Below are 24,222 nucleotides of genomic sequence, written 5' to 3'. Positions count from 1 at the left end.
TGGAGCAGCCTGGGACAGTGAAAGGTGTCCCTGCTCATGGCAGTGGTGGCACTGGATGGGCTTCAAAGACCCTTCCAACCCAAACCATTCCAGGATTCTGTGGGACTCAGGTGCCAAACACAAGCCATCAGACTTTACTTCTACCTTACACTGATACTTTCAGTACATGACAGCAGAAACACATTGATGTGGTCTCAGACTTTCAATTGAAAACATAAAGCTTATTGCAAAGGGATACATTCTGTCAAGGAAAAAAGTGGAACAGCATAAAAGTGATGAGTAAAATTCAGTGCCTGCAGCTCACACAGGTGAGTGAGGTCAGCAGAGGCTGTGGTACCACAACCCAGAACAACACAGGGGCCTTGCTTCCAATTTCTGAGTAAGAAATCTGAGTTCATCTGCCCCAGGCTGAACCACGCTGGATGAGGTGCTTTGGGGAGAGCAGGGTACAGAAGCTGTGCAGTAATTCAGGATGCTGTGGTTTCATCAGCACTGAGAGATCTGGGCAGGGAGGTCACAGACCACATTCCAAACAATTGTGTGAAGTGTTAATTAATGCAATGAACCTGGGCAAATACCACAACTACTAACAAAGCAACTAAAAGCACAGGACAGCACTAATTATTACAGAAATCAAAGCAATAAATCAAATATTGTGCACAGAACGTTTCCACTAGCCTTTGATTTATGCCACTGTGAGGAATGCTATTCACGCCTTGAACACAGCTGGGCAGAAGCAGATGGGAAGTGGTCAGTACCACAGGGAAAACTACTGAATTGCTAAAAAGAATTGCAACCTTTTGTTGCTTCTTTTGATCCATTTCATGCATCTGGCACCCTCCATGTTGTTGATCCATTATTTGTCCAATCTGTGCGAGCTCCTCCAGTCCACCCCCAGCACTTGTGGCAAGTCTGTGCTCACACTTCACAGCAAAGTCACGGTGATGTGATTTTATTGTCGCTGTTATCACCACCGTTATTATTAAAAATCAGAAATATAGACTGTTCAGTAAAACACCCAGTACCAGAATGGACTGCTGTACACCTAACAATTACCAGCACATTATCAATTCCGTGTGGTGTAAGAAGGGACCTGTGTCCCTGCAAGGAGAGTTCTGTTTCTGACCCATTCTCTAATTTATTAACACTTATTTTGTTATTATTAATTTATTTTGCAGCGAGAAAATTAACTTGTACCACTGCAGCCTGTGAAATCTGAGGCAAACCTGAAGCACACAACAGTGACAAACCCTTGGCATCTAGATGGGATTTGCCATTTCATCTCTGATGAAACGCATTTTAACCTGTCAGTCTCCTGACAGCTTTTACTTGTCTCTTTCTTCTACATTTTATTCTATAATTTTTAAAGACTGGCACTTCTGTAGCCTTTTACCAAAAAAAAAAAAAAATCAAAACACATTTTAACCATTTTCCTCTATGTCTACTCTCTGAATCCAGAGCTCATCATGCAGTTCCCCAAGGAAATTAGAATCTGCAAAGGTCTCAACACAATGCTCATTTGGCTTTATATATATATGTAAAATCACACATTCATGTCTGAAAATTAGAAGTAAACTAGCAGAGCAAAAATCTTTGAGGAGATTGAAGTATCTGAAGCTCTTGGCTTCCATCTGCCTCTCTCAAACCCACACTTTGACATGTTTGTTTTAGTAAAGTTTTTGTTTTGTTCATGAAGAAGCCAAAAATTACTCTTGGAAAATAGACACTAGAAACTGTTTTCCACAGAAAATAAATGCTGCAAACAGTTTCCTGCTGAAATACGGGAAAATATTTTACCTACATGTACTCATATTTTTCTCTGGCAAAAATGTTCGGCTTCTATAGATTTCATGAAAGTCCCAAGTCTACTGGCAAATCCTGAACGTTTGACAAGCACAATTTGAGAAAGCCTCGTGGGGAAGCAGTGATTAGAGAAGGCAACTGGCAGCTGGGAAGCCCACGCTGTATTCCCTGTTTCATTACTGATGTATCTGGATGACCTTGTCAAGTCATTTAATGCCTTTCTGCCTGCCTTTCCCTATCTGCAAAATGCTTAGGTAAACACCTCCCTTTTGGAAACTCTGTAAAATTGTTTACTTTGGAAATAGTTCCTTGGATGCTAAACTGGCTCACGGGTGTAGCATCAGATGAAAGACATAAGGGCCACAGGACATAAATGTCAATCTAATATCTTCTAATTAAACCATCTAGATTAAACCATGCAGATTAAACCATCACAGTTTAATAGGTTAACCTCGTCCCTGAAGGTTTTATTTCAGGTGAGACAGTAGTTATTTTAATTTCATTTATATCAGCCAACACAACATCATCAATGCAAAGCATACAGGTAAAGAAAAGCAGGAAAAAAATGCCAAAAACTTTTCTTTTTTCTGCTTAATTTGATTATTTAGCCAAGTTTCATCTTGGTCAGGTGCACTGCATTGCAGTGGGCAATGCACAGAACAGGGATTAAAGGTACTGGGATGGTACCTTCAGGCAGGGGATGGCTTCACTCAAGGTAATCCCCAAGCCCATTTGGGGCACTCCTCAATGGTACCAGGCTCCTCTGGGCCCCCTCAATGACCTTGACCAGCTCATGCACATTTTTATTGTTGATGGGCCAAGGTATGTACTGTAAATGGAATATCAAAGTGCAGTCATGTCACCATCACTCCTTGTCCAAGGAAAATTCCAAATTTCTACAACTGAACCACTGTAGAAGCATCTAATAGCTGAATGGGGAGGAGAGTACAACTTTGATTTATTAATCCAGCTGCTTGCCCACGCTGGCTAAAAGCATCGCACACATTGAAAACAGCTTTTTCCACAGACCTCAGTTCAAGAATCACAAAAATCCCTGTTGCAACTTTAGGAAGTGAACGCCACCAAGAAACAGAAAGAGAATTGAGAGTGTAGGACCGCGTTTTTACAGGGACTTGTCACATTCTATCTGAGGAAGGATGCATGCTGACATCTTGGCCAGGCTCCACAGCCATGTCACAGCGGCAATGACAGACATCGAAAGCTTCCCATCCTCGTCCTCCTCCTTGCTGCGCAGGTCCGGCCGCGCCCCCTCACGCCACAAAATGGCGGCCACGCTCTTCTCTCCCCTCAGGGCCGACAGGCGGGCCCGCCACACCGGCACGGCCGGGGGCTGCTGGGGAGAAGGGGGAGACTTTAGCCACGCTACACTTGGAGGGGGAGAGGAAGAAGAGGAAAAGGAGGAAGAAGAAAAGAGAGGAGGGAGCCGGGAGCTATGCGCGGCACCGCCGAGAGGAAAGAAGCGACCGCCCCTCACGAATAGGGGTCGCCACAGAAGATGGCGGCGCGAGCCCCCGCGCGCCTCGCGCTGATTGGCGAACAATTCCCGCCGCTCGCCCTCTGCGTCTTCCTATTGGCTGCTGCTTCCCGCCCTGCCCCCGCGCGCTGCCCGCCGCCCCTCAGAGACCTCGGAGCCCTCAGTCCCCTCAGAGCCTTCAGCCCGCTCAGTCGCCTCAGAGCCCTCAGTCCCCTCAGCGCAGGATGGCGGCAGCTGGCGGCGGTCGTGGCTCCCAGCCCGGGCTGGCTTCGGCGCCGGGCAGCGCCGGAGACAGCTCCCTCCTCGGTAGCGCCACAGTGTGGCCCTTGAAGCGCTACGGTCGCTTCCTCCCGCCGAAGGACGGTGACTGTGAGGGGCAGAACACCTCTTGGAAGGTGCCGGTGGCGCGGGGAGGGTGGTTGGTGGGACGCTGTGGGGTAACTGTCTCTGCTATGAGGCAAACACCAATAAATGAGGTTTTTCAGGTGTCTTTTTGCGAATTCAGAGGTAAAGCAGGAGTCGGGGGAGATTTTTACTTCATGAATTATTAATAACATCGTATCAGAGTGTTAGTAGCCCACTTTTTTTTTTAATTCCTTCTTTCATCAGTAACCTGTGGTATTAAAACCTAGAGATCAAGGTGGAAGAATCCAGAGGGTTGTCCCAAGTAGTTAAGTTTGTATATGGAGGTGTAATTAGTGAAAAAAAAACATTTGACGTGCCTCCTGTGTGTGGGAGTGAAGGGGAAGTTGCATTAGTGAGACATGAATTACACACCTGGCTTCTAACAGCAAACTTTGAGACCTTTTATTTAGCCTAGAGATGGGAATCATAGATTCTGTGCTTGCAGGGCCAGATTTTCTTTTGTCTGTCTTTTTAAAGGTGTTTGAATCAAATGAAGAATCAGGCCCCCTTGTTCTTACCATTGTGGAGTCTGGCCATTTCTTTATTTCCCAAGGGCGAACAGTGCTGGTAAGTTTGTCATGTATAAAGAATATTTCTTCTTCATGTTACCATCAGTATTAACTTAGTTTATTTCCTCAGCTTCATCTTCTCTCCCACTGAGTGGGAACTGTCAATTTTGTTTTCCTCATGGTAATTCCCATGTGCTGCTTTCCCTTCACGTTTGTCAGAATAATACGAAATGCATTATTTCCTGCTGAGGATCAACATTTCTCCTACATTTCTAAAAATCTAGATTAAGAGGTAATGCTAAGTGTTGCTGGTGTTGAAAGATACTTGTTTTTTTTTTTGTTTGTTTGTTTGGTTTTTTTTCATGATTCTTCTAACTAAGAAAACAGGAAAATACACTGCTTAGAAATAGGTAAAATTATAATTTTTCTATATGGTCCAGCTGACTGCTTGCCAGTGACCTGCTAGTATTTTGGTTTGACAATCTGGTTTATCAAAGGGTTTGTATTTTCTGTGTTGGATTATGAGATTTAACATACAACATAAGAACCTTGGAGACAAAATTCATACTTGTGTCAGCTGGTTTCCTGTAGCCTGCACTTGCTTAAACATAACCAGCTACTAAACTAAAGATTTCACAATGACACCAAAAGGAAAATTCTGTCTAGAAGGAGTGGGTTTGATGCTCTGACAAAGAAGACCTTGCTGGAAGGTGGAATTAAGTGTGTTCAGTGCACATCACCAGTACTCAGTTGTAATAACGAGTAGGAGCTGGCTGATAAATATGTTAGAAAGGTATTACAAACCACTGGAAGATGCTGCAGTGTAAAGATAACAAAGCTTTTTTAAGAGCATGTATAAGAGACTGTGTTGCAGCTTTAAATATGTATAAGCTTATAAATTAGTTTTTACTATGCCTCTTAAAGGGTCATAAACTTAAAAGAAATTCAAGCATAGGGGAGAACCATGAATACCCTTGAATTTTTTGGCCTGTGTGTTAGGAACATTGAATAGTTAATGATGAGCTAACAGAGCTGTTACGTTGGATGGCACTCAGCTCATTTAGTGAGAACAAGGTAAAAAGGCACTGTGGAAAGTATTTTAGCAGTTGTGTTGAATGAGAACAAGGAAAGAAGTTTTGAAAATGTGTATGGAAATGTGACTTGCTGCCATCCCTTACCACATTCTGCTTGGAATGACTCGGTGCAGGATGCTCCTGTTCCCAGTGGCTGTTCCTGTTAGTGACCAGTAACTGACATTCCTCTTGAGATAACCATACAAAAGCTAACAGCAACTTCTGATAACTAACCCCAGTGCAAAAAAGGCACAACCCAAAGCTGCAACCCTTCAAAGACTTGTCTGGCAAAGGCTGAATCTGGCAAGTAACAGGGCAGATAAAGTGTGCTGTCGGAAAGGATGAGGGATCAGAAAAGCTGCTCAAAACTTGGCTGAGAAAAGCACTTCTCGCAGCTCTTGTGTTTAGTGGCCAGTGAAGCTTTCAGGCAGCTGCTTTGCTTGAAATGCCAGATGAGGAATTTCTGGGATCTATCAGGACTGTTCCAGCTTCCAAGAGACACTGAGATACTGTGGGAGCTATCACATAGTGCAGGAGAGGTGGAACAGACATGCTTGGTAGCTGTGACCAAAATACAGTACTGAGAGTTCAAAAGAAAAAAAGCTGTTTTGGTTTATTTCAAACATTTATTTTGGCAATGCTTCTGTGCCAACCTTAAAGGCGACACACAAATGTTTAGAATTTGTTAAAGAAAAGTTACATGAAGTTGGTTTTGCAGCCCATTGATTGCTTTGGGTGCAGTTCTTTGAGCAGGAGTAATTGGGCTTGTGGCACAGGTGTGTTCTGTGCCTGCAGGGCTGAACTGGTGGGACTGGTATGTACTGGGACTGTGGGTTTCTGAGATTGGACCTGCTGCAGTCCTCCCACTTGTCCTTTTAAACATACCTGAGTGGCTGAAAACCCCACCAAATACCCCATGTGCTCGTTTTCATGGAATCCCAGCATGGCTTGGGCTGGGAGGGACCTTACAGCTCATCCAGTGCCATGGGCAGGGACACTTCCACTGTCCCAGGGTGCTCAGAGCTCCATCCAACCTTGAGCACTTCCAGGGATGGGGCATCTTGCAAACTCCTTCCCAAGATGCTACATAACAACAAACAAACTTGTAGTGCTGCTCAGGCTGTATTTTTGCAGCAGAAATAATCAGAAATGGTTCATCTCAGTGGTTCTATCTCCCTCCAGTTCCAGCTGTCAGTGCTGTCACAAACCTGTCACAATATTTAAGCAGGCTTTGCACTACTAAGTACAGCCCGTGCTTGGAGCCTGTCACACTCCAGATCCACTCACTGGGGGTCCATTATCCTGGACATTCTGTCAGAGGGGATAATGCACAGAGGGAATGGATCAGCTTTGATGGAATGCTGCAGCTGTTGGTGTGATTTCACTTGTGCTCTCGGTTCCTCTTGCTGGCCTGGGCTGTGTCCTTTGGATTGCCAGGGTGTCCTCCCACACCTGTGTGCTGCCTTCCTTGCACTGAAATTCCCTCTGGTGTGCTCACAGAACTGTTCTGTGCTGTGTTGGAACTGCATCCTTTAAATTGTTGATGCCTTGTCTTTTGATCTATCTCCTAATCCCTACTTTTCAGCCTTTTTGATGTGCTCCAGCTCCTGGTTTGAGGCAACTGGGTAACAATTATTGTAGCTTTGTACCTCTGCACAGGAACAAGATCTGGGTCACAGGGACACATTTCCTTCTCAGCGGGCAGAACTTGAGTTTTTATAAAATGGTCATTGATGAATAATAAAAGGATTTTTTTTTTTCTGTTTCTCACCTATGAACAACATTTGGACAAAACTGAAAGGGTTGTGAAGAAAAATTTCTGTTTTGCTGATGGCTGGATAATTATCCATAGTAGGAACAATATTCAAGTGTTTCTGATTGCTGTCAAAATACTCTGTCTATGATGAGTGTATTACATATTTTCTTAGTCCTTTCCATTTTATTGAAGTAGGAAAGTTAAACCTTTTCCTTAGGGCCCACTGGCTCTTTTATGATGTGTTTCTAAGAACAATATTTATAAAATAGTAATAAAATATTCACATATTCTTACAACTGGGTTTTTTAAATAAATACAGAAGCAACTGTTTTCCTTTCAAAATACCATCTATTCCTTGTGTAATGGAATGAAGAGGAGGTAAATGGAACTTCAGAGCATGGAGCATAAAAATCCCTGATGCATAATGCAAATTAAAGGGTGTTTTGATTTGTTTTGGTTTATGCTTTTTTAAACCAAATTCTTCATTTGGAATTAAATTACATAATGTATTTTTAGGACCTGTTTTTGCTGCAGTGTTGCCTAACAGACTGCATATTTGATGGTAGAAAAACCTCATTGTTGTATACTGTAGTCAATGGAATTTTACAGGAATATCTCAACAGCATCTCTGGTAATTTCTGGCCATGCTCAAGATACATCATGTTCCATTTACCACAACTCTTATTTCCTTTCCCCTCTCTATCAACACATCATGGAAATTATATTTTGGTGTTTTATTCAGTGCAATTATTTCTGCTGCTAGAATTCATAATATCCTACAAATGAAACAAATTGAAATTGTGAAGAGGACTTACTTAATAGGATGAAATTAATCCAGAGTAATTGATTTGTGACCTGATCTTTTGAAATGTAGAGTAAATGTCCTTAGTGCCCTCCTGGTCCCCTCATGACTTCCAATAAGCTACCAGTGCTTAGGGTACAGTAGATTCTAACTCATTAATTAGGCAGGCATTCAGCAGGCATTCTCATGTTCCCGATGCTCTTTTTGCAGCGCCTGAAACTCAGGCACCAAATTTTGCAGATGAGATTCACAGCAGTGCCCTGGGCAGAGCTGGTCCCTGTGCAATAAATGAGGGCTCCTGACAGAAAGCTGGGCAGCGAGCAGGTTGCTAATGCTGCTTTGTGGGAGAGCCCTGCAAAGCCACACAAGGTTGTATTCAAGTTTTGTTGGATTATTGAGTGCCACAATCGCAGTTCAAAAATCTCAATTTCAGTTTGTTTATTTCAACGTGTGCTGTTGTTGTGATTGTTTTGGACGAGCTGAGAGGGTCCTTCTGCATCAGCTTTCCCATTTCTGTTCCATGTCAAGGGCTTCTGCTCTTTCCTTTTCTCTTGCCCCAATTCTCCTAAACCTAAGCTCTTAGAATTAGCAATGAGATTAGCGATGTCTGTTAATGATGTGTATTTACCCTAGAGTTTAGTGTGTGCTGTCAGTGTGGGGAAATACATATTTTATACTGAGAATGAAGGAATGCATTACTGGGACGCCCTGAAGAGCTTTACCAGCTCATCCCTGAGCATCCAGTTCCCCTCTCTGTGGCCCTGCACAGATGTCATTGGGAAAAAACCCCAAAACAAGTGAGGCTGTCAGTGAGGTAGCGAGGTTTGTGCTGAGGTAAGGGCCTGTCTTTGCTGTCAGTGGCTGTGGGCTGTACCCATCCAAAGCCTGCTCCTGCAGGCAGTGTTTGCCCTTTGCCCAAAGCCACTCTCTGCCTTTGTCCCCTCGGGTGGCTCCGTGTGTGCCGTGTTCCCTCCCTCCTTCAGCCTCCCTGCCTGTGTGCACACAGCACTCTGCTTAATGAGTTCTCTGTGCTGTTCTCTGCCACACCCAAACAGCCTTAAGAGCAAGGTGGGAGGGTCTGAGAGATTGAGGATCAAAAAAGCATCATGCAAACCTTAACATCCTTTTATTCTTTACTCCTGTCTCTCTGCCTTGATTGGTAGGGTTGGAAATGTTTGCAGGGACAACTTTGTGCTTCCCTCACTCTGCAGGCTGTCTTGTTTGGGTTGGTTTGTTTGTTTTGTTTTGTTTTGTTTTTTTTTTTTTGGTTCACATTGGCTCTTCTAATCTTAACTCAGTTCTCAAGACAGCTCCAGAAATCAGGCCTGATGTGTTTGGCCTTAGATATTAGAAATAGATACAAAAATTTCTATTTCCAGGTATGTTACAAGCTTTAATGAAGACTGGATTGAAATTATGTTAGAAGTTTAATTTTCACAACTTTTTTCTACAGTAAATAATGAAGAATTTTTACATTTTAAATAGAAAACTGCTTATTCTAGGAAAAAAGTGTGAAATGGTGACTCACATTCTCTTTTGAGAAGGTAAGGAGTTAAAATTTGCTATTTTTCAGATTTATGCAAGCATTTGATTTAGAATCTATGTCATGTTTCAAGCATGTGCGACTTTTTTATTGTAACAACCTATTGATAACAAAACCATTATTAAAGTGATCACCATTGATCATCACTTACCTGTAAACACCTTCTCCAATTTTCTGAAAGCATCTCAGTTTTGCCTGTCCTTTAACATTCTGTATAATTCTTGAACATCATTCACAAGCTTTTCCTGCCTGCCTGCTCACACATCTTTGTTTTTCCTGTGTCCTGAGAGAATGGTTATCAGCAGTCCTTGCAACTCCACTATCCCTGTTCTCTTTTGATCAGAAAGATCACTGTGTGGGGACTGTGTCACTGTGTGTGGGGACACCTGGAAATAACATTGCCATTGCTCTGGTGCCAAGTTAGGCACTTCCAAGAATAAGCAAGCTGTTAGGCAGTATAAATGTTCAATTGTACAATACCCACAGCACCACAGGTCAGGAGTGTGGGTATTTGAGCTCGACACAGCACAATTTAAACGCAGGCAGTGAATCATGACTGTCCCCGGTGTGGGGAGCACCCCAGGGCGTGCAGCTCTGCACAGGCTGGCACAGGCTGGCAGTGCCCCTGTGCCTGGGAGGAGTGGCACGTTATTTCAGCCATCCCTGCAGCTTTGGTGACCTTGCAGGAGCTGGCAGCGTGCTCAGAGCAGCACAGCATCCCGCCATTCTCACAAAACTTTCCCAAATCCCTCCTTCTGCCCTGCCCAGGCTCTGTGAGTGGAGCTGAGCGAGGTTTGCTCCCCACTTGTGTCGTGGTGTATTCCTTACCTTGGGAAAGGCAAGGGTTAAGGAGCTGTCTCAGGTGCCTCCCTGGAAACTTTGGAAGTAGATTGCTCTGTTTTCCAGGGGATTGTGTCCCATGGTGCTGCCCAGCCTGTGTTGCAATGGTGCAAGAAGAATTTTGTCTGAGGCCTGCAGCTTTTCTCTTCTTCCAGCCAGCACCACCCTGGCAGCTGTGCATTACAGTCAATTAATAATTATTCATAATTCAAATAATTATTAAATTAAAAATAAAATAATTTTAATATCATTTCTTAATTAAACAATTTATCCTTTAAAAACCTTCTTAAAAATACATAACCATTTTATACCTTATTAAAACAAAATATTATAAAACTCACTACTTATAAAACAAATTAGTTTGTCTTTTGTAATACTGGTTGTGATTTAAGGGCAGACTAGATCATATTTGTGACCAAGAAAAAAAGCTTTTCCTGCTAAGCTATTGTTTACATAGAGTTTTGTTTGAAAACATCTGCCTTGTGCATGAGCGTGTCCAAACTAAGTGATGCAAGCCAGCATAGCTGAACTGCTACACAAATAACATTTCTTAGATATAATTTTCCATTCAGATAGGGTTGCAGTCTATCAAAACTTAGATAATCTATTCCTGTGTTGTTTAGCACCACAGGGTTTCTAAATGCTGCAATAAAAAATATTCATAAATCATACACAATGCCTTCCAGCACAGCTCACAGCACTCATTACACAGCAGGTTTCTGAATGCTGAAATGTGAAATCAGAACAAAAGTATTTCCCAGTCAGTGCTGGACCCGATGGCTGTGAGGCTGCATCAGCATTTCTGGCTCCTGCCTCATGGCAGCTGTGGTCACATCTTGCCTGCTTCCAAAACATTTGGGAAACATCTTGCTTTGTTTTCCCCTTCAGCTTAATTCCACTCGGTCCTCCCTCTGAGAAACTTAGATTTTGGTCACAGATGTAGGAGAGTTTTCCTTTACCCCACTTTTGTTACGAGTACAGTCGAGGAGAACAACAGGGGTGTGTGCCTGACTGAACATTGATGACCAAACTTAATAAAGTGCTGCCGTTTCTCTCTCACATGGTGAACATTTGGGCTCTTGTGTCCCTGGCCCGTTCTAGGCTGCGATTTGCGGATATTCTGATTAATCTTGCACTGCCCTCTGGCTTTGCCCCTGCCTCGCTGACTGAAGCAGCCACGGACGCTGCCGGCTCAAGGGAACGGGGCCCGGCTGCTCTGTTGCCTGCTCCGGCAGCCTGGTGGCAGCACCAATCCAGAAGGAACGCTGCGTTTTCCTGTGGCATCGCCCACATCCCGAGCATGTCGAGAGTCACTCCATCACCTGTGGAAAGGCCCAGTGGCGTGTAATGCCAGAAAACTGCTTTGCAGTTCCCAGGCCCTGGGCGTTGGCAGAGATTTTCCTGCCTTGGAGCGGGGCCCAAGGGACACGTTCGTTGTGTTCTTCCCTCTTGTCGCTCTGATTCATTCACCTGACTTCACATGCACTGCCCCAGCCCTGGAGTGACCCAGGCCAGGCTTGGAGCAGCCTGGGCTAGTGGAAGGTGTCCCTGCTCATGGCACAGGGTAGCACTGGATGAGCTTTAATGTCCCTCTCAAGCCAAACCAGGCTGTGATTCTGTGAATGCAGGGACAATGATTTTAAAAATAAAGTGGTTAAATTTATATTTCAGTTAAAGCAAGTTTTGGGGTTGGAGTTGGGTAATCAGGGTACATAAATAAAAATTCCAAATGCTGTTTTTTTCCCCACTTGTTTTACCTCAGAAACAGGATATATAAAATAACCTGGGAAACATAATAAAATAGTTGTTAGGAAAATCAAACAGTGACTGCCTTCTGTAATTTCTTTGGAAACAGTTATTATTTTAAGGAGACAACATTTGTTCAACCTTCATCTCCAGTGAAAGGAAAAACACTGTAAAACCAGACTGAATATGGGAATAGCTATATTTAAATAAACAGTTGGTGTGTCTCCAAAACAGAAACTACTTGAAATGAACAGAACAGGCACAAGTGGCCCCAGGTTAAAGTGGCCTAGTAACGGAATGGTTTGGAATTGTTTCACTGACAGCATCTGGGGCCTGGTTCAGCCTCTCCCATTGCTCACCAGGTGATCTCCCCCTGTTCTGACCTTTAGGCCTCTCCTGCTTAGCAAGTCCTGCCTTAGGGGCACTTTGAGTGTGTTCAGTGCAGAGAGACACTACAAGGGACTGGCCCTCTTACCTGCTGTCAGCAGCTGCTTTTACAGCACACGGGGCAATTCTTCTCTCCCTCTGACCCCAGCTCTTTTGGGAATGGTACTTCCCTGCTGGCTGACATTCTGGAGTCTGGCACAGCAGATGTTTGCCATCCAGTCTGCCTGTGCTTCAACTCTTCACAGTTTTTGAGAGATTCCTCTGTGAAGAGCAGCTAAAAATCTACATGCAGTTGCTGCATGAGACTGTAAAGCCAGTGCCAGCACAGTAAAGCAGCAGTCACTGAGGTGATTTCTGTTCCAAAATAGAATGGCAGGTGGTTTTCCAGCCTGGAGCCACCCAGCATGGATGGTGACTGTGGCAAACACCACTGGCCCTTCAGGATGGTCTTGTGGGCTTTGACCCTTAGGACCCCTTGCAAGCAACCTGGGCTCAAGCCCTTGGTCATTGAAGTACTGTGAGTTTGGATAAAATGGGTGCCTGATTTCTCCCTGCCCTAACACTGATTAATTGTTTGGGGTTTTCCCCTGGGCTTTGCTAAGTAATGCCACAGAGTGCCTGGGGAGACACAGTCTGTTGCCTTGCAGTTGTTTTTCACTTTCCTGGGGTGTTTTTTAGAGTTTGAAGAGACTGACAGTGATGCAACTGGAGAACAAAAACATCTTTATCCAATTAACGAAGCTGCTGCTCCGTTCCCCGAGTGCCACCTGGAGCCAAGGGATCCCCGGGGCTTGCATAAAGCGGGGCTGTGCCATTCCCCGGCTTCGCCTGCCCTCTGCTGCCCTCCCGGGCAACTTCAGCACTCAGAGCTCCATTCAGCTGCTTTATTCCGGCTTTCAGGGGCTTTCATAGCATGCACAAATAGAAATGTACACAGGCAAGGAAATCACAGCATACCTTGACACAGTGTTGTTACTGCATTTAATCCCTGGAGGGGTAAAACTTCCACAGTGGCAGTTGTTTGACAGCTCCAAAACCTGCGTAGCTGCAGTGACTGATCTTCATTAGGGCTTTAATTACATCACAGAACTTAAATATGTGCTCCTGAGTGCTGCTTTTTGCTGGGCCACTGGTTTGTGCTTTATTTCAGGAAGGATTTTCCCTGATTGATTCCCACAAGTGGCTGAAGATAGTGAGGAGAGCAGAGTGCCTGCTGCTCCGGGCAGAGGCCAAGGTGAGCTGAGCTGCTTGGAACATTCCTAATATGTAACAGAGATGGAGAAAATCTCTCCATTTTGGCTACATTAAACTAGGAGGTGTAAACCATCTATGTAAATTAGAAATGTTTTTTTTACTCTAGATACTAAACAGGAATGGATTGGATATTGTTATCTTTTGTAACTGCTAATATTCAGTTTTTAGACTGCTCTCTGAGAGTTAACTGCTAAAACAGCCAGACTGGTTTTATTTCCCAATCTATCTGCCACAGCTAGCAAAAAGATGAAGCAAATCTCTTCCAAGATTCCTCTGAGTCAGACTGCACTTCAGGAAACAAACTCTAACCAAGCAATTACTGAGCCATTTTGTGGCTCCTGGCATAGCAGCAGCAGGCTGGTGGTTAAGGTATTTTGTACTCAAGGAAATAAAATGGACATGGGTTTCTAGTCTCCCACTTGGCTCTCCTGATGAAAAGTGGTTGGTTTGCCTTTAAATAATCAAACAGCACTTTCTTCTTACCAATTAATGTAAAAATCTCAGGGCTTTTTGTTCCTAGATGAACTCTGATACTCTGAGTATCTTAGTGCTTTAAATTCATGGGTTATGCCTGAAACCAAAACCCCTCTGCACTCTGCTTTCTATCAGCTTGTTAGAAAACCTGAAGGCAGCTGGGGCAGGAATTAGTTCTGATGAACCAGTTCCTTCCCAGTTACCAGAGCCGGTTCCCCAGTGCAGCATTAAGGGATTCTGCTGCTCCTCCCCAGCAAGACAAAACCAACATCACACTCCCTGCCAGGCTCGAGCAAAGCTCTGAGGGGCACTTCAGGAAAGGAGGAATTTTAACAGTCTGAAATTAATTTGGTGCACCTCGGTGTTTACTTACCATAAATTCACACTTCAACTGGATTTAGTGGCACTGCAGGGGTTCTACCACATAGCTTCTCTACTTCATATCCTAACAGTGGATGCAGCTTCTGTGCTCATCTTGATGATGAATTTCTGGTTAATCTCGTACCCCTTGTTTTTTTTAAGTCATCAATACTGCGTTTACAGTGGAACTTACTCATCACTTCAAATATGGCTTCAGTAGGGCACTGCAGGCTCTTAGCCAGCAGAATGAGTTTCAAAACTATGAACAAGAACAAGATTAATATTTTAAATAATTTTGCAATAAAAAAATTCCCTTCATATTGTTTTCCTTGAGCTCAGCCCCCCACCCCAGCATGGAAGAGGCACAAATTTAATGATTCCATTACATCAATGTTGTTTAAGATTTCAGCTTTTGTCGTTCAGGTGTGAGTGCCCAGTCCTCAGTTTATTCTATAAACCTTGACATATCACAGCTCTCTTTCCACAAAGACACAATGTTTAATTTTCAAAGTCCGCTGCTGTTTATGAACTGCAAACTAAAGTATTTAACACCTTGTGAGAAACCCGAGGGACTCCAAATAGCTCAGCCTCAAAATTGATTTGGGGATCTAAACAAGCAAGTGCTCTTTGAAAGTGTCCTAAGGAGACTCCACCCAAGTTCCTTTTGTGTCACTGAAATCAGAACTCGCCTGTCTGGCATTGCACAGCTCAGTGCGTGGCTCTCTGAGGCTGCCCCAGTTCCTTAATTAAGGAGGGCAAATCCAACTGGGCACTGGCAAATGAGTGCTGCACTTCACATTAGTTTGACATTTTTCCCTTTAAAAAGCACTGAGGCTTTTGTGCTTACCCTGCCCTACAAATCTTGTTATGGGATTCAAACATCTTCAAGCAGCAGGCATGTAAACACAGAGGCTGTCAGGAGGAGCTGGCTCATCTCCGAGACAGGAGCTTTAAAGTGAGAGGTGTCCTCGTGTTCCAGCAGCCCAGCAGTGTGGGATTTAAATGGGCATTGAAAATGGGGTTTACACTGGAACTTCAGGAAGATGAACACCCAGGCTGGGCTTTTCTCATACTTCAAGTAATTTAAATTTGAAATTTCAAGATCAAACAGGAAGTTCCATTAATTCACTCTCTAAACACTGAATATGCACCTACCTTACATCAGCTCAAGGTACTTAAGCCAAGCTTATCACACACCAAAGATTCCCATCCCCATTTCAGGGCAGTTTGCTGAACCTGGGGCACTTACTTATTAAAAATACCAATTATGGTACAGCCCAACAACCTACTCTGGGGGGTCAGAGCTATCTGGGAGTTTTCAATAATTTTTAGCATCATTTCACTCTTTGAAGTAACGCATTAGAATTTCCTGCACTCCTATTCAACGTGTTGGTTTCTGTTCAAGGAACATTTAGGTGAGAACCAAACTGAATGTATTGGTTTAGCTCCACACAGGCAGACCAGGTAGGGTTGACTTTGATGCATCAAGAACATGAATCCTAACCAGAATGTGCCATTCCCAGAATTTCTAGTTCAGATCCAGAGTTAACTTTTGCTTACTGTCGTGTTATTTTTTGTTACAAATTACTGTGCAGAGCTGGCACACCCTTACAGAATTACTACCTGCAGCAACAATAAAATTTAATTTTCCTGCTACATGTAAAAGCTGAGTCCTGGCAAGGCTTGTCCACTTGGCTAAACCTTGAATTAGTGACAGGTGGCCCTGCATCACTTACCCTTTTCTTGCATATTTTTACCTGATTTTCAAATCAGCTATCACAGTCTTCCGATTAAGCTGCTGGGAAAAAATGAAAATACAGCAGGGAAAAACCTGTTTGTTTTTAAATTGGCACAATGATCCAAAAATCTATTGCCCTTTTCCCAGCTCCAACAAATATGGATTTAATCCAAGCAGTCTGAGGAGATTCCAAGTTAATTTGATTTCCCTGTGCTTCTGAGCAGAACGAGTGCCGCATGTTCCGTGTGCAGTTCGGAGGGAGCTGCAGGGAGGAGATGCAGGAGCACTGCTGCAGCTGTGTCCAGAAACTCAGCGAGTACGTCCCGGTGCAGCGGGCTGAGGAGCAGAGCCTCAGCCAGGACACCCAGGGCATGGACACTGAGCACGCAGTGAGTGACCACACACCCCCAAACCCAAACCTCTGCCTGGGAGAGCTGGGCACGAGGAGCTTCTCACAGCTCTGTCTGCATGAAATAGGAATTGGGAAAGTTTTTGTACAGGGCAAAAGATCATCAGTGCCACAACACAACCCTGGATCCTTTCTGTGTTTACCTGTTTGCAGTGGTAGTAGCTGCTACAAATGCCTATTTACAATTCGAACCTAACCTGGCACATCTAAAAGCAATCCCAGGATGAACAGAATGGTTCCCCTCTGCACGATAAAAGTCCTGAGGTAACTGGAAAAGACAGAGACAGATGGCATTTTCCAGGGTGGTTATTGCAAACTCTCTGCTCTCCTGGGTGTTTGGATCCATGGAAAAGAAGCAGTGTGCACACTGCATTTTTTGAAGTTACTCCTAGGAAGTTGTTTGTGACTTCAGTTTAGCCACAAGCTAACAAGCCTGTAGTTAAACTGTCATGTCTTTCAATTTTAAAGACTGAAGCAGATGTGCATGCAGGTTCCATAAAAAGATGCCTTTTTACTGCAGAAGGTAGCTGAGCACATTCCCTTCCCGTCAGTGCTAAAAATGGAACTGCTTCCCCCCCTGCACATACCCACACTCTGCTTGGTAACAAGCCCTTATTTGCATTTGGTATTTTCTAGCCAGATGAGCCTCTCTCAGACTCCTGCACAAGCCTTGGAGAAAGAAGATCTGTAGCACAGCTTGCACAGGTAAAAAACAAACACCTCCTGTTTAGAGTCTGTAACTGAGCCTGAGAATGAGCTGTCTCAGAGTCCATCTAGGAAATGCCTTTCCTGAACATCAGGATGCCATCATCTACACCAGCAAAACACTGGATCTGTGTAATGATCCAGAGCCAGGGAATAAGCAGCAAAACAAGGTGTTTGGTGGTGTAATCACCCCATCTGAATGGGAACAAATGACACACTGAGAGCAAAGAAATACCCAGAGGCAACATGCAAATGAATGGTTCTGGCACTGGTCTGACTCTGCAGAAATGACTCGTGGAGATCAGAGCTGAAGCCTGAAAATACCAATCAAAGAATCACAGAATATCCCATCTAACCCCGCTCTCTGGCAGTGAGAACCCATTCCTCCTTGTCCTGGCATTCCAGGCCCTTGTCCCCAGTCCCTCTCCAGCTCTCTGGGAGCCCCTCAGGCACTGGCAGGGGCTCTGAGGTTCTGCTGGACCCTTTTCAACCCTGTCCCACAGCAAAGCATCCCCATCCTCCACGGACAGCTTCACTGAGCAGTTCTGGGTAAACACCTGAAACCAACTGTTGCTCATTTACTGGGAATTCAGGCCAGTGTAGAAGCAGATGAGCAGAAAACTCTGCTCTTTTCTGGTTTTGTAAAGTTCCTTCTCTCTGTCTTCCTTACCTTTCTTTCGTAGTCACTGCTGAGCAAAGAATCCCAGACTGGGCTTGATTGGAAGGGACCTCAAAGATCTCTTCCCAACCCCAGTGCCACAATACCCAGAGTTCACCCACCACCATGGGAAAAATCCAGGAGAGGGGATTAAACAGGGATAAAAAGGAAGTTTTAACATAAAAGCCCCACACTTTACTTCTAAAAGACATCTGGCTAAATGAAAAGCTTGGGAGTGCACGCTTGGTTATCCCTACACAAATCCATGTGGCAACATGTACAGCTCATAAAGAGTGTACACTGATTACAGAATGGGTACCCACCAGGAAGCCACAGCACCCAAGAAATAGGCATTTGCAGGGTAAATTTCCAGCTGAAATAATTGCAGGGGCATTTGACAGTGTGCAAAAGCTACACTGGAATCACACCTGGGCATCACAGACAAGCTGACACACAGAAATCACAGCTGATAGCATTCCACGAGCATCAAGCACCGGCAGCCCCACGATCCTCCGGCATCCGGGAGGGCTGGGGCGCGGCTGTGTCCTTGTGCCCGAGGTCAGAGCCCCCGTGCCCCCTTCCATTGGCAGTCGGTGCTGCGGCAGCGGCCGGAGCTGCCCCCGGCGTGCCGGCAGCCGGCCTGGAGCGCCCGCGAGCTGGGGCCCTTCATCCGCCTCTGCCTCATGGACCAGCACTTCCCCGCCTTCGTGGAGGACGTGGAGAAGGAGCTGCACAGACTCGCCCAGGAGTGAGGCACGCCCGGCCCTGCGGGGGGTGCACACAGCTCTGGTGATTAAAGGTTGAAAAACGAGGCCTACGGCGGTTTTTGTCGGTGTTTTATTTTTAAAAACAGGTGAATCCACTTTTTATACATCATTGCACTTCAACAAATACACAGAACACGAGTTCATGCAGCTACAGTTACGCACATCATGAGAACCCTGGTAGGTCTATTTCTACAATCTTTAAATCATGAGAAATTACAGTGTCAAACTAAAGAGGAATAACTAGTTGCATAGAATATCACCATGCTGTAACATTTCATCATTTAAACAAAAAAAAAAAAAAGAAAATTATAAAAGTTTGCCTGAATTGAATGTACAAGAATATGTCGAACACATCAGTGCAAAAGGATTTGAGAATTTACATGAGTTAACAAAAAAAAAAAAAAAATCACTTAAAAAGCAATCATATATATATATATTTATAAACTGAAGGTTTGTTTTTGTTTCCAACTGCATCCCACCACCACCGGCAGCCCCTGGCACCACCCAGCCCCGACGCCCAACAGGACACCCCGTGCTCCCTGGTTAAAGCCCTTAAGGAAATTCCAACATCCCTGCTGCGAGCACCGGCCCGGCATCACTCCCTCCTTCCAGCCATACAGTAAGGAATGAATATCAGCAGCTTCAAAATGAACCACAACGACTTCTGGTTTCCCCTCCCCCAAATATAAATATATACTGTATATATCTTTAAGTTTTGCTGTACTTTACAAAAGAAGTCTCACTAGATGGCAGCGGTGCGGTTTGAGCGGTGCTGAATTTAACAGCTACAGGAAGTAAAAAACAGCGCATGCGTGAACCCGCCTGGCTACTGCTCGTGTAAAGAGAGGAAAGGAGAAAAAAAAGCAACATTCACAGCACATCAAGCCCAAAAGTTTACACCTTCTACACGGAAGCGTTATTAAAATTCATCTGGCTAGGTCATCCTTGCAGGAGAGGCTAAATAAGGCATGCGTTAGACAGTCATATTGTTGCTCACTTGGAAAGGAAAGAAAAAAAAAAAAAAGAAATCAGACAGAACTGGAGTTCTAGAACCAAGAGTTCCAACCCTTAAATTTAGCAGGTCATATTGCCATCAGTCTCTCAGAAACTTAAAGCTCTAAAAAAGAAACGAGAAAGAGGTGCTAGTCAATGGTGAACAGCGCGAGCCGCCGCAGCCTGCAATCCCCATGCTCCCACCGGGGCACGGCTCCCGACAGCCCCAGCTCCACCTTTAGTGGGGAATCGGTCTGGAGGGCAGCTCTGTCTAGGTTTTAGCAAGCAGGTCCTTAAACCACCCGCCTGTTTGAGGAAATCAAGGGTTGGTCCCCCCCGCGCTCCCTGAGGGGAACGTTTTAATGCAGGGAAGGCTTTGTGCCGCGCCCCCAGCACTCCGGGCAGGAGGGCTGGGCCTGCCCGCTCCCGGCCGGGCGCAGGCAATACTTACATGATGAGCATTTTTAATTTGTGTTTCTCTGACGTAAGTTTTTGTCTTTGTGATTGTTTGTAGAATTGGTTTTCCTGCAGAGAGGCATGGGAGAGAAATGCACCAAAAATCAGTCACGGGTACAGGAAAAACGGACGTTACTTGTAGCTCATTAGACAGCGTTTCAGACTTCCTCCTTTTAATTGGCTGAAGACAACACAGTCTTAGACTTTGTATTTTAGCACAATATTTGTTTTCGAGCAAGATGTTGCTTTTCTTTCCTCCAGCGCTAAGAAACACACCAGACGGTCCAGCACCATCTGTAATGTCACATGCAATATCAATCCTATGATTTATCACCTCCCACAACCCCCCCAGATTAACCCAAAGAGCATTTTTTTCCTGAAAACACACTTACATTGGCCCAGCTGGTTCATCATCTGCAGCAAGCATCCCGATGCACCCAGGGAGACACAGGGAAGGAAAGAAAAAGAGAGTCAGTGTTTGCAGGGGGCTGCAATGAAAGCAGCAAACTGATCAATCTACAGCATCAACGGCCATTCCAGTCGGGAGTGCAAGGATCATGGAGTTACTGCTCTGGATTTGGGTTTAATGGCAGGTATGTTGCTTCAATGGGTTTAGTTAACACTTGGAATGCTGGTCATGAAGGACTGCAACTGTAGCGGACAGATTGGTGCAACATGGTCAAGACTCATCTTGTCCCCAAGTTCCAGTGGTTCAATCTCATAAAAAATAGATGAGGAGACAAACCAACGGTTCAGTTGTAAAATCCTGCTGGATGTTTGCTTGCATTGACTTTTTTTAATATGTATTTAAATTTTTAAGCCATTTTTCCACTGCTGATGGGTAACTCCTGGTATATACCCCAGAGGGTACATACCCCACACTCATTTTCCCCCACGGATGAAACAACCTCTACATTCCCCATTTTTCTCAATGTTTAGTTAAAAGGGACCAGATTAGGAGGAGGCTGAAGGGGAACACTTGATTCCAGCCTCAACCACGGTCCTTGGGCAGCAGCATCCAGTGTCACCAGGAGGACCAGGGTGCTGGAACACCTCCGGACACACTTCAGCTGCAGAGAGGACTGACAGCATCGTTCTGCCCATGGCCCTTGGCAAAACTCATTTAGGAGCTGGCGGGGAGGGGGAAATCTGCCAGTGAGGAATGTTTTATATTAACTCTCATGACCAATTGGGCTTTTTTTTTGGAATTCTCAAACACTATCTTCTCCCACGCTGTAGTACAGAAGACAAAAATGCATTTACACGACAGTACAAGAGTCAATCCAAGAGCCTAATGCTCCCACAGATGGATTTTGGGGGGGACCAATTCAGGCCCTGCTGGTTTTGGCACTTGACAGTTGTCATTCCCACCTCGTGCCGGAGGGGTTTTTCACGGAAGTCTTTGAGAAACTCTCAGCAGGATTCCACAAGGGTGCTTAGTGCACATGAAGCAGTTATGGAAATTACAGTCTTACAGTGTAGGCATCCGCATGAGCACACGCCAGGAGTAATGTCAGGGAGAGGGGACATTACTCCACCTGGGCCTCGAGGCAACGGAGAGGCAAAGCCACCGCTAGCACAGACAGTGACCAGAACAAAAAATACTTCAAAAATAAAGAACTAACCACAAACCAAGAGCTTTACAGCCAAAGTAACAGACTAGCGACACACCGGTGTCCACAGAATTCCAGTACCAGCAACAGTAACTATCGGACACGGTACAGAGAACTGGGACCAGGAAGGACAGCCAGACATCAATGTGCTGTTGTATATACAGTGAGATATACAGAGACACATCAGGTACTCAAACACAAAGCACAGCAGAGGAATCTACGGCTTCCTTCCACAAACATCTTTGGGAATCGAGGATCCGAGAGCAGCCGAGCTCCGCGCTCCGGGCGGGACGAGCCAGGGAGGGACAGCGAGGCCTGGCCCCCAGCGCCAGCGCCGCCAATGAGACCCCACTCGGCTCCAACAAGCACCATCGACTGCTTTGGGAGTTTGTTTGGCTGGACTTCAGCAATATCAAACTGCACCGTGGACACTCACTACAAAATAACCATTTTCCCTTCTCTGCTCAAAGATTTGTTTCAGATCAGCAAGTTTGTGTTGTCCAATAAAAAGAAAAAAAAAAAAAGCAGCTTCACATTTATAAAGGCTGCCATTGGTGATTCCTCACGAAGATCCCACAAAAAAGCCTACTGGGAATACTTTAGATAGTGGATCCCCACCACTCCTCCCTGTCCCATCTCTAACCTAAACCAGAGATAAAAAGACCAAGGGAAATTCCCGGTCAGCCGTTAAGTGCTGGAAAAGCATCCCCAGTACAGTACAGACACAGACCGAACCCTCAGCGAAACCAGGGGCAACAGAACAACAGAAAAACCAGTACAAAATCAGACTAAAGAAAAGGTTCAAAACAGCAAACTGAAATCCAAATTAGTTGTGAACGTGAATGAGGAAGTTTTCAAGAGTGTTAACGTTATGACTTGTGCGTTGTATAGACTGAAGCGGAGGTTAAACAAACTCCAAAGCATGCAGAGCTCTCACTTACCACCATTTTTTAAGGGTATGATGCAATTGAAGGGGGGAAAAAAAAAAAAAAGAAGTCATAGTAACCGACAAGATCAATATCACCCGAAGCTTCAATGCCACAGCCCTGCTCTAGAACAGTCAGCAGCACCTAGGGCACGGAAAGGTCCCCCAGTGCTCCCCAGCACTGCCAGGAGCACCCACTGACCACAGCGAGCCCCTCCTGCTGCAGGATCTGCCCTGGGACTGGGCACAACCCCCTGGTCACAGAACACAGCAATAACCCTGCAGCCAGGCCTTTCCTCAGGGGATGGAATGACCTGCTTCACGGGGTGCCAGAACTGCACATTCTGAGCCAAAAAGGGGAGAGCTGCTGCTTGGCTTTAACACAGGTAATCAATCCCTGCAGGCAAAAATATCTGGGGATTAAAACTGGAAGATGATGACAAGTAGATCTCCCTTAGATCCTCCACTTGGATGGGAATGTGTTTTGTGCCCCACTCCCATTTTCAGCCTTAATTTACATGTCATTTTATATGTCACTCACTTTGTTTCACTGCCTTTGGAAAGCTACAGGGTTTATTTTTAGTATCAAATTAATCCTGGGTAGAATCTTGTGACTGGTGGAAGTTAAAAATGAAACACCAGCGGCTTCTTCCAGCACTAAAACTCCAGTTTTTGCTTCTGAAGGGATTCTACATCTCAGCTCACGCTTTAAAACCTGCAAAGAATCAATCCCAGACTGGTTTGGGTTGGAAAGGTCCTTTTTTAAACCCATCCAGTGCCACCCCTGCCATGGGCAGGGACGCCTCCCACTATCCCAGGATGCTCCAAGCCCTGTGCAGGCTGCCCTTGGGCACTGCCAGGGATCCAGGGGCAGCTCAGCGCTCAGAAGGAGCAGCCAGAGCCTGTGACAGCTCAGGGTCCTGTGTCCATTCCCACTGGGATACAGCAATGCTGCTGGGAACAGCTGATGGCTGTGGCCTCATTATGTACCTGCCTCACAATCTGCTCACCCTGACAAATTTAAAGTGTGGGAGAGAAAGATGTGCATAAAAGGGGGAAAAAACCCACTAAAATCACTGGTTACAAAAGGTAAATGGTTGCAGTTAAAACAGTTTTGTTTCTTTCAATTACTTACAGTAATAGCAGGAACAGGGAAAGTCAAGAAAAAAGCAAAAGAGGGTTAGAAAGAATGTGGGGATTTGGATGGAGCTTCTGCAGAGTCAGGAGAAGAAACACATTTATGGGAAGTCTTTGGATTAGGCTGAGGAATGAGAGGGGAAGAACGAAAAGGGACACGTTATAACCCAGTCACCTCACAGCTATGGATTTACAAGTACAAACCACTCCCATTCCTATGGGGAATGGAGCCAAGGGGTTTTAACTTTTACTTACCCCAGAAAACACCCTCTAAGCCAGGGGCTGTGCCGATTCCGGACTATTTGCTGCAACAACAGCACAAAGCCCCCTCCTTTAGGAACCTTTGCTACGCTACACTCGGGTGGTGCTGGCTG

The 24,222-nt window shown here is 45.0% G+C and overlaps 2 protein-coding genes across 3 annotated transcripts in view; one reads left to right on the top strand and one right to left on the bottom strand.

Annotated features, from left to right (window-relative positions):
• Positions 1-1,742: 1,742 nt before the first annotated feature.
• Positions 1,743-19,752, top strand: REC114 (REC114 meiotic recombination protein). Its single transcript, XM_085588387.1, has 6 exons — positions 1,743-3,693; positions 4,181-4,270; positions 13,510-13,593; positions 16,410-16,739; positions 17,231-17,299; positions 18,548-19,752. The coding sequence occupies exons 1-6, from the start codon at positions 3,523-3,525 to the stop codon at positions 18,707-18,709; spliced, it is 906 nt and encodes a 301-aa protein (XP_085444513.1). The 5' UTR covers positions 1,743-3,522; the 3' UTR covers positions 18,710-19,752.
• Positions 18,779-24,222, bottom strand: part of NPTN (neuroplastin) — a 45,920-nt gene continuing 40,476 nt past the window's right edge. The window contains exons 6-8 of one of the 2 annotated variants that reach the window (XM_077785854.2): positions 20,566-20,587; positions 20,169-20,242; positions 18,779-19,841 (exon numbers count right to left, since the gene is read on the bottom strand). In XM_077785854.2, coding sequence (XP_077641980.1) covers positions 20,182-20,242; positions 20,566-20,587 — 83 coding nt within the window. In that variant the 3' untranslated portion in view covers positions 18,779-19,841; positions 20,169-20,181. The remainder of the gene's footprint in view (positions 19,842-20,168; positions 20,243-20,565; positions 20,588-24,222) is intronic. The other variant, XM_077785855.2, reaches the window with a different exon arrangement.

This window comes from Lonchura striata, chromosome 10 (genome assembly GCF_050655825.1).
Source record: "Lonchura striata isolate lonStrDom1 chromosome 10, ASM5065582v1, whole genome shotgun sequence".
NCBI classification, from domain to species: Eukaryota; Metazoa; Chordata; class Aves; order Passeriformes; family Estrildidae; genus Lonchura; species Lonchura striata.
This window is presented reverse-complemented; position numbering and strand designations above follow the sequence as displayed.

Excerpts from the sequence above, each read along its gene's own strand:
- REC114 (XM_085588387.1), top strand. The coding sequence starts at position 3,523 with ATGGCGGCAGCTGGCGGCGGTCGTGGCTCCCAGCCCGGGCTGGCTTCG. Across the intron at positions 4,271-13,509 it reads CCCAAGGGCGAACAGTGCTG|GAAGGATTTTCCCTGATTGA; the intron begins GTAAGTTTGTCA and ends GCTTTATTTCAG. Across the intron at positions 17,300-18,547 it reads CTGTAGCACAGCTTGCACAG|TCGGTGCTGCGGCAGCGGCC; the intron begins GTAAAAAACAAA and ends TTCCATTGGCAG.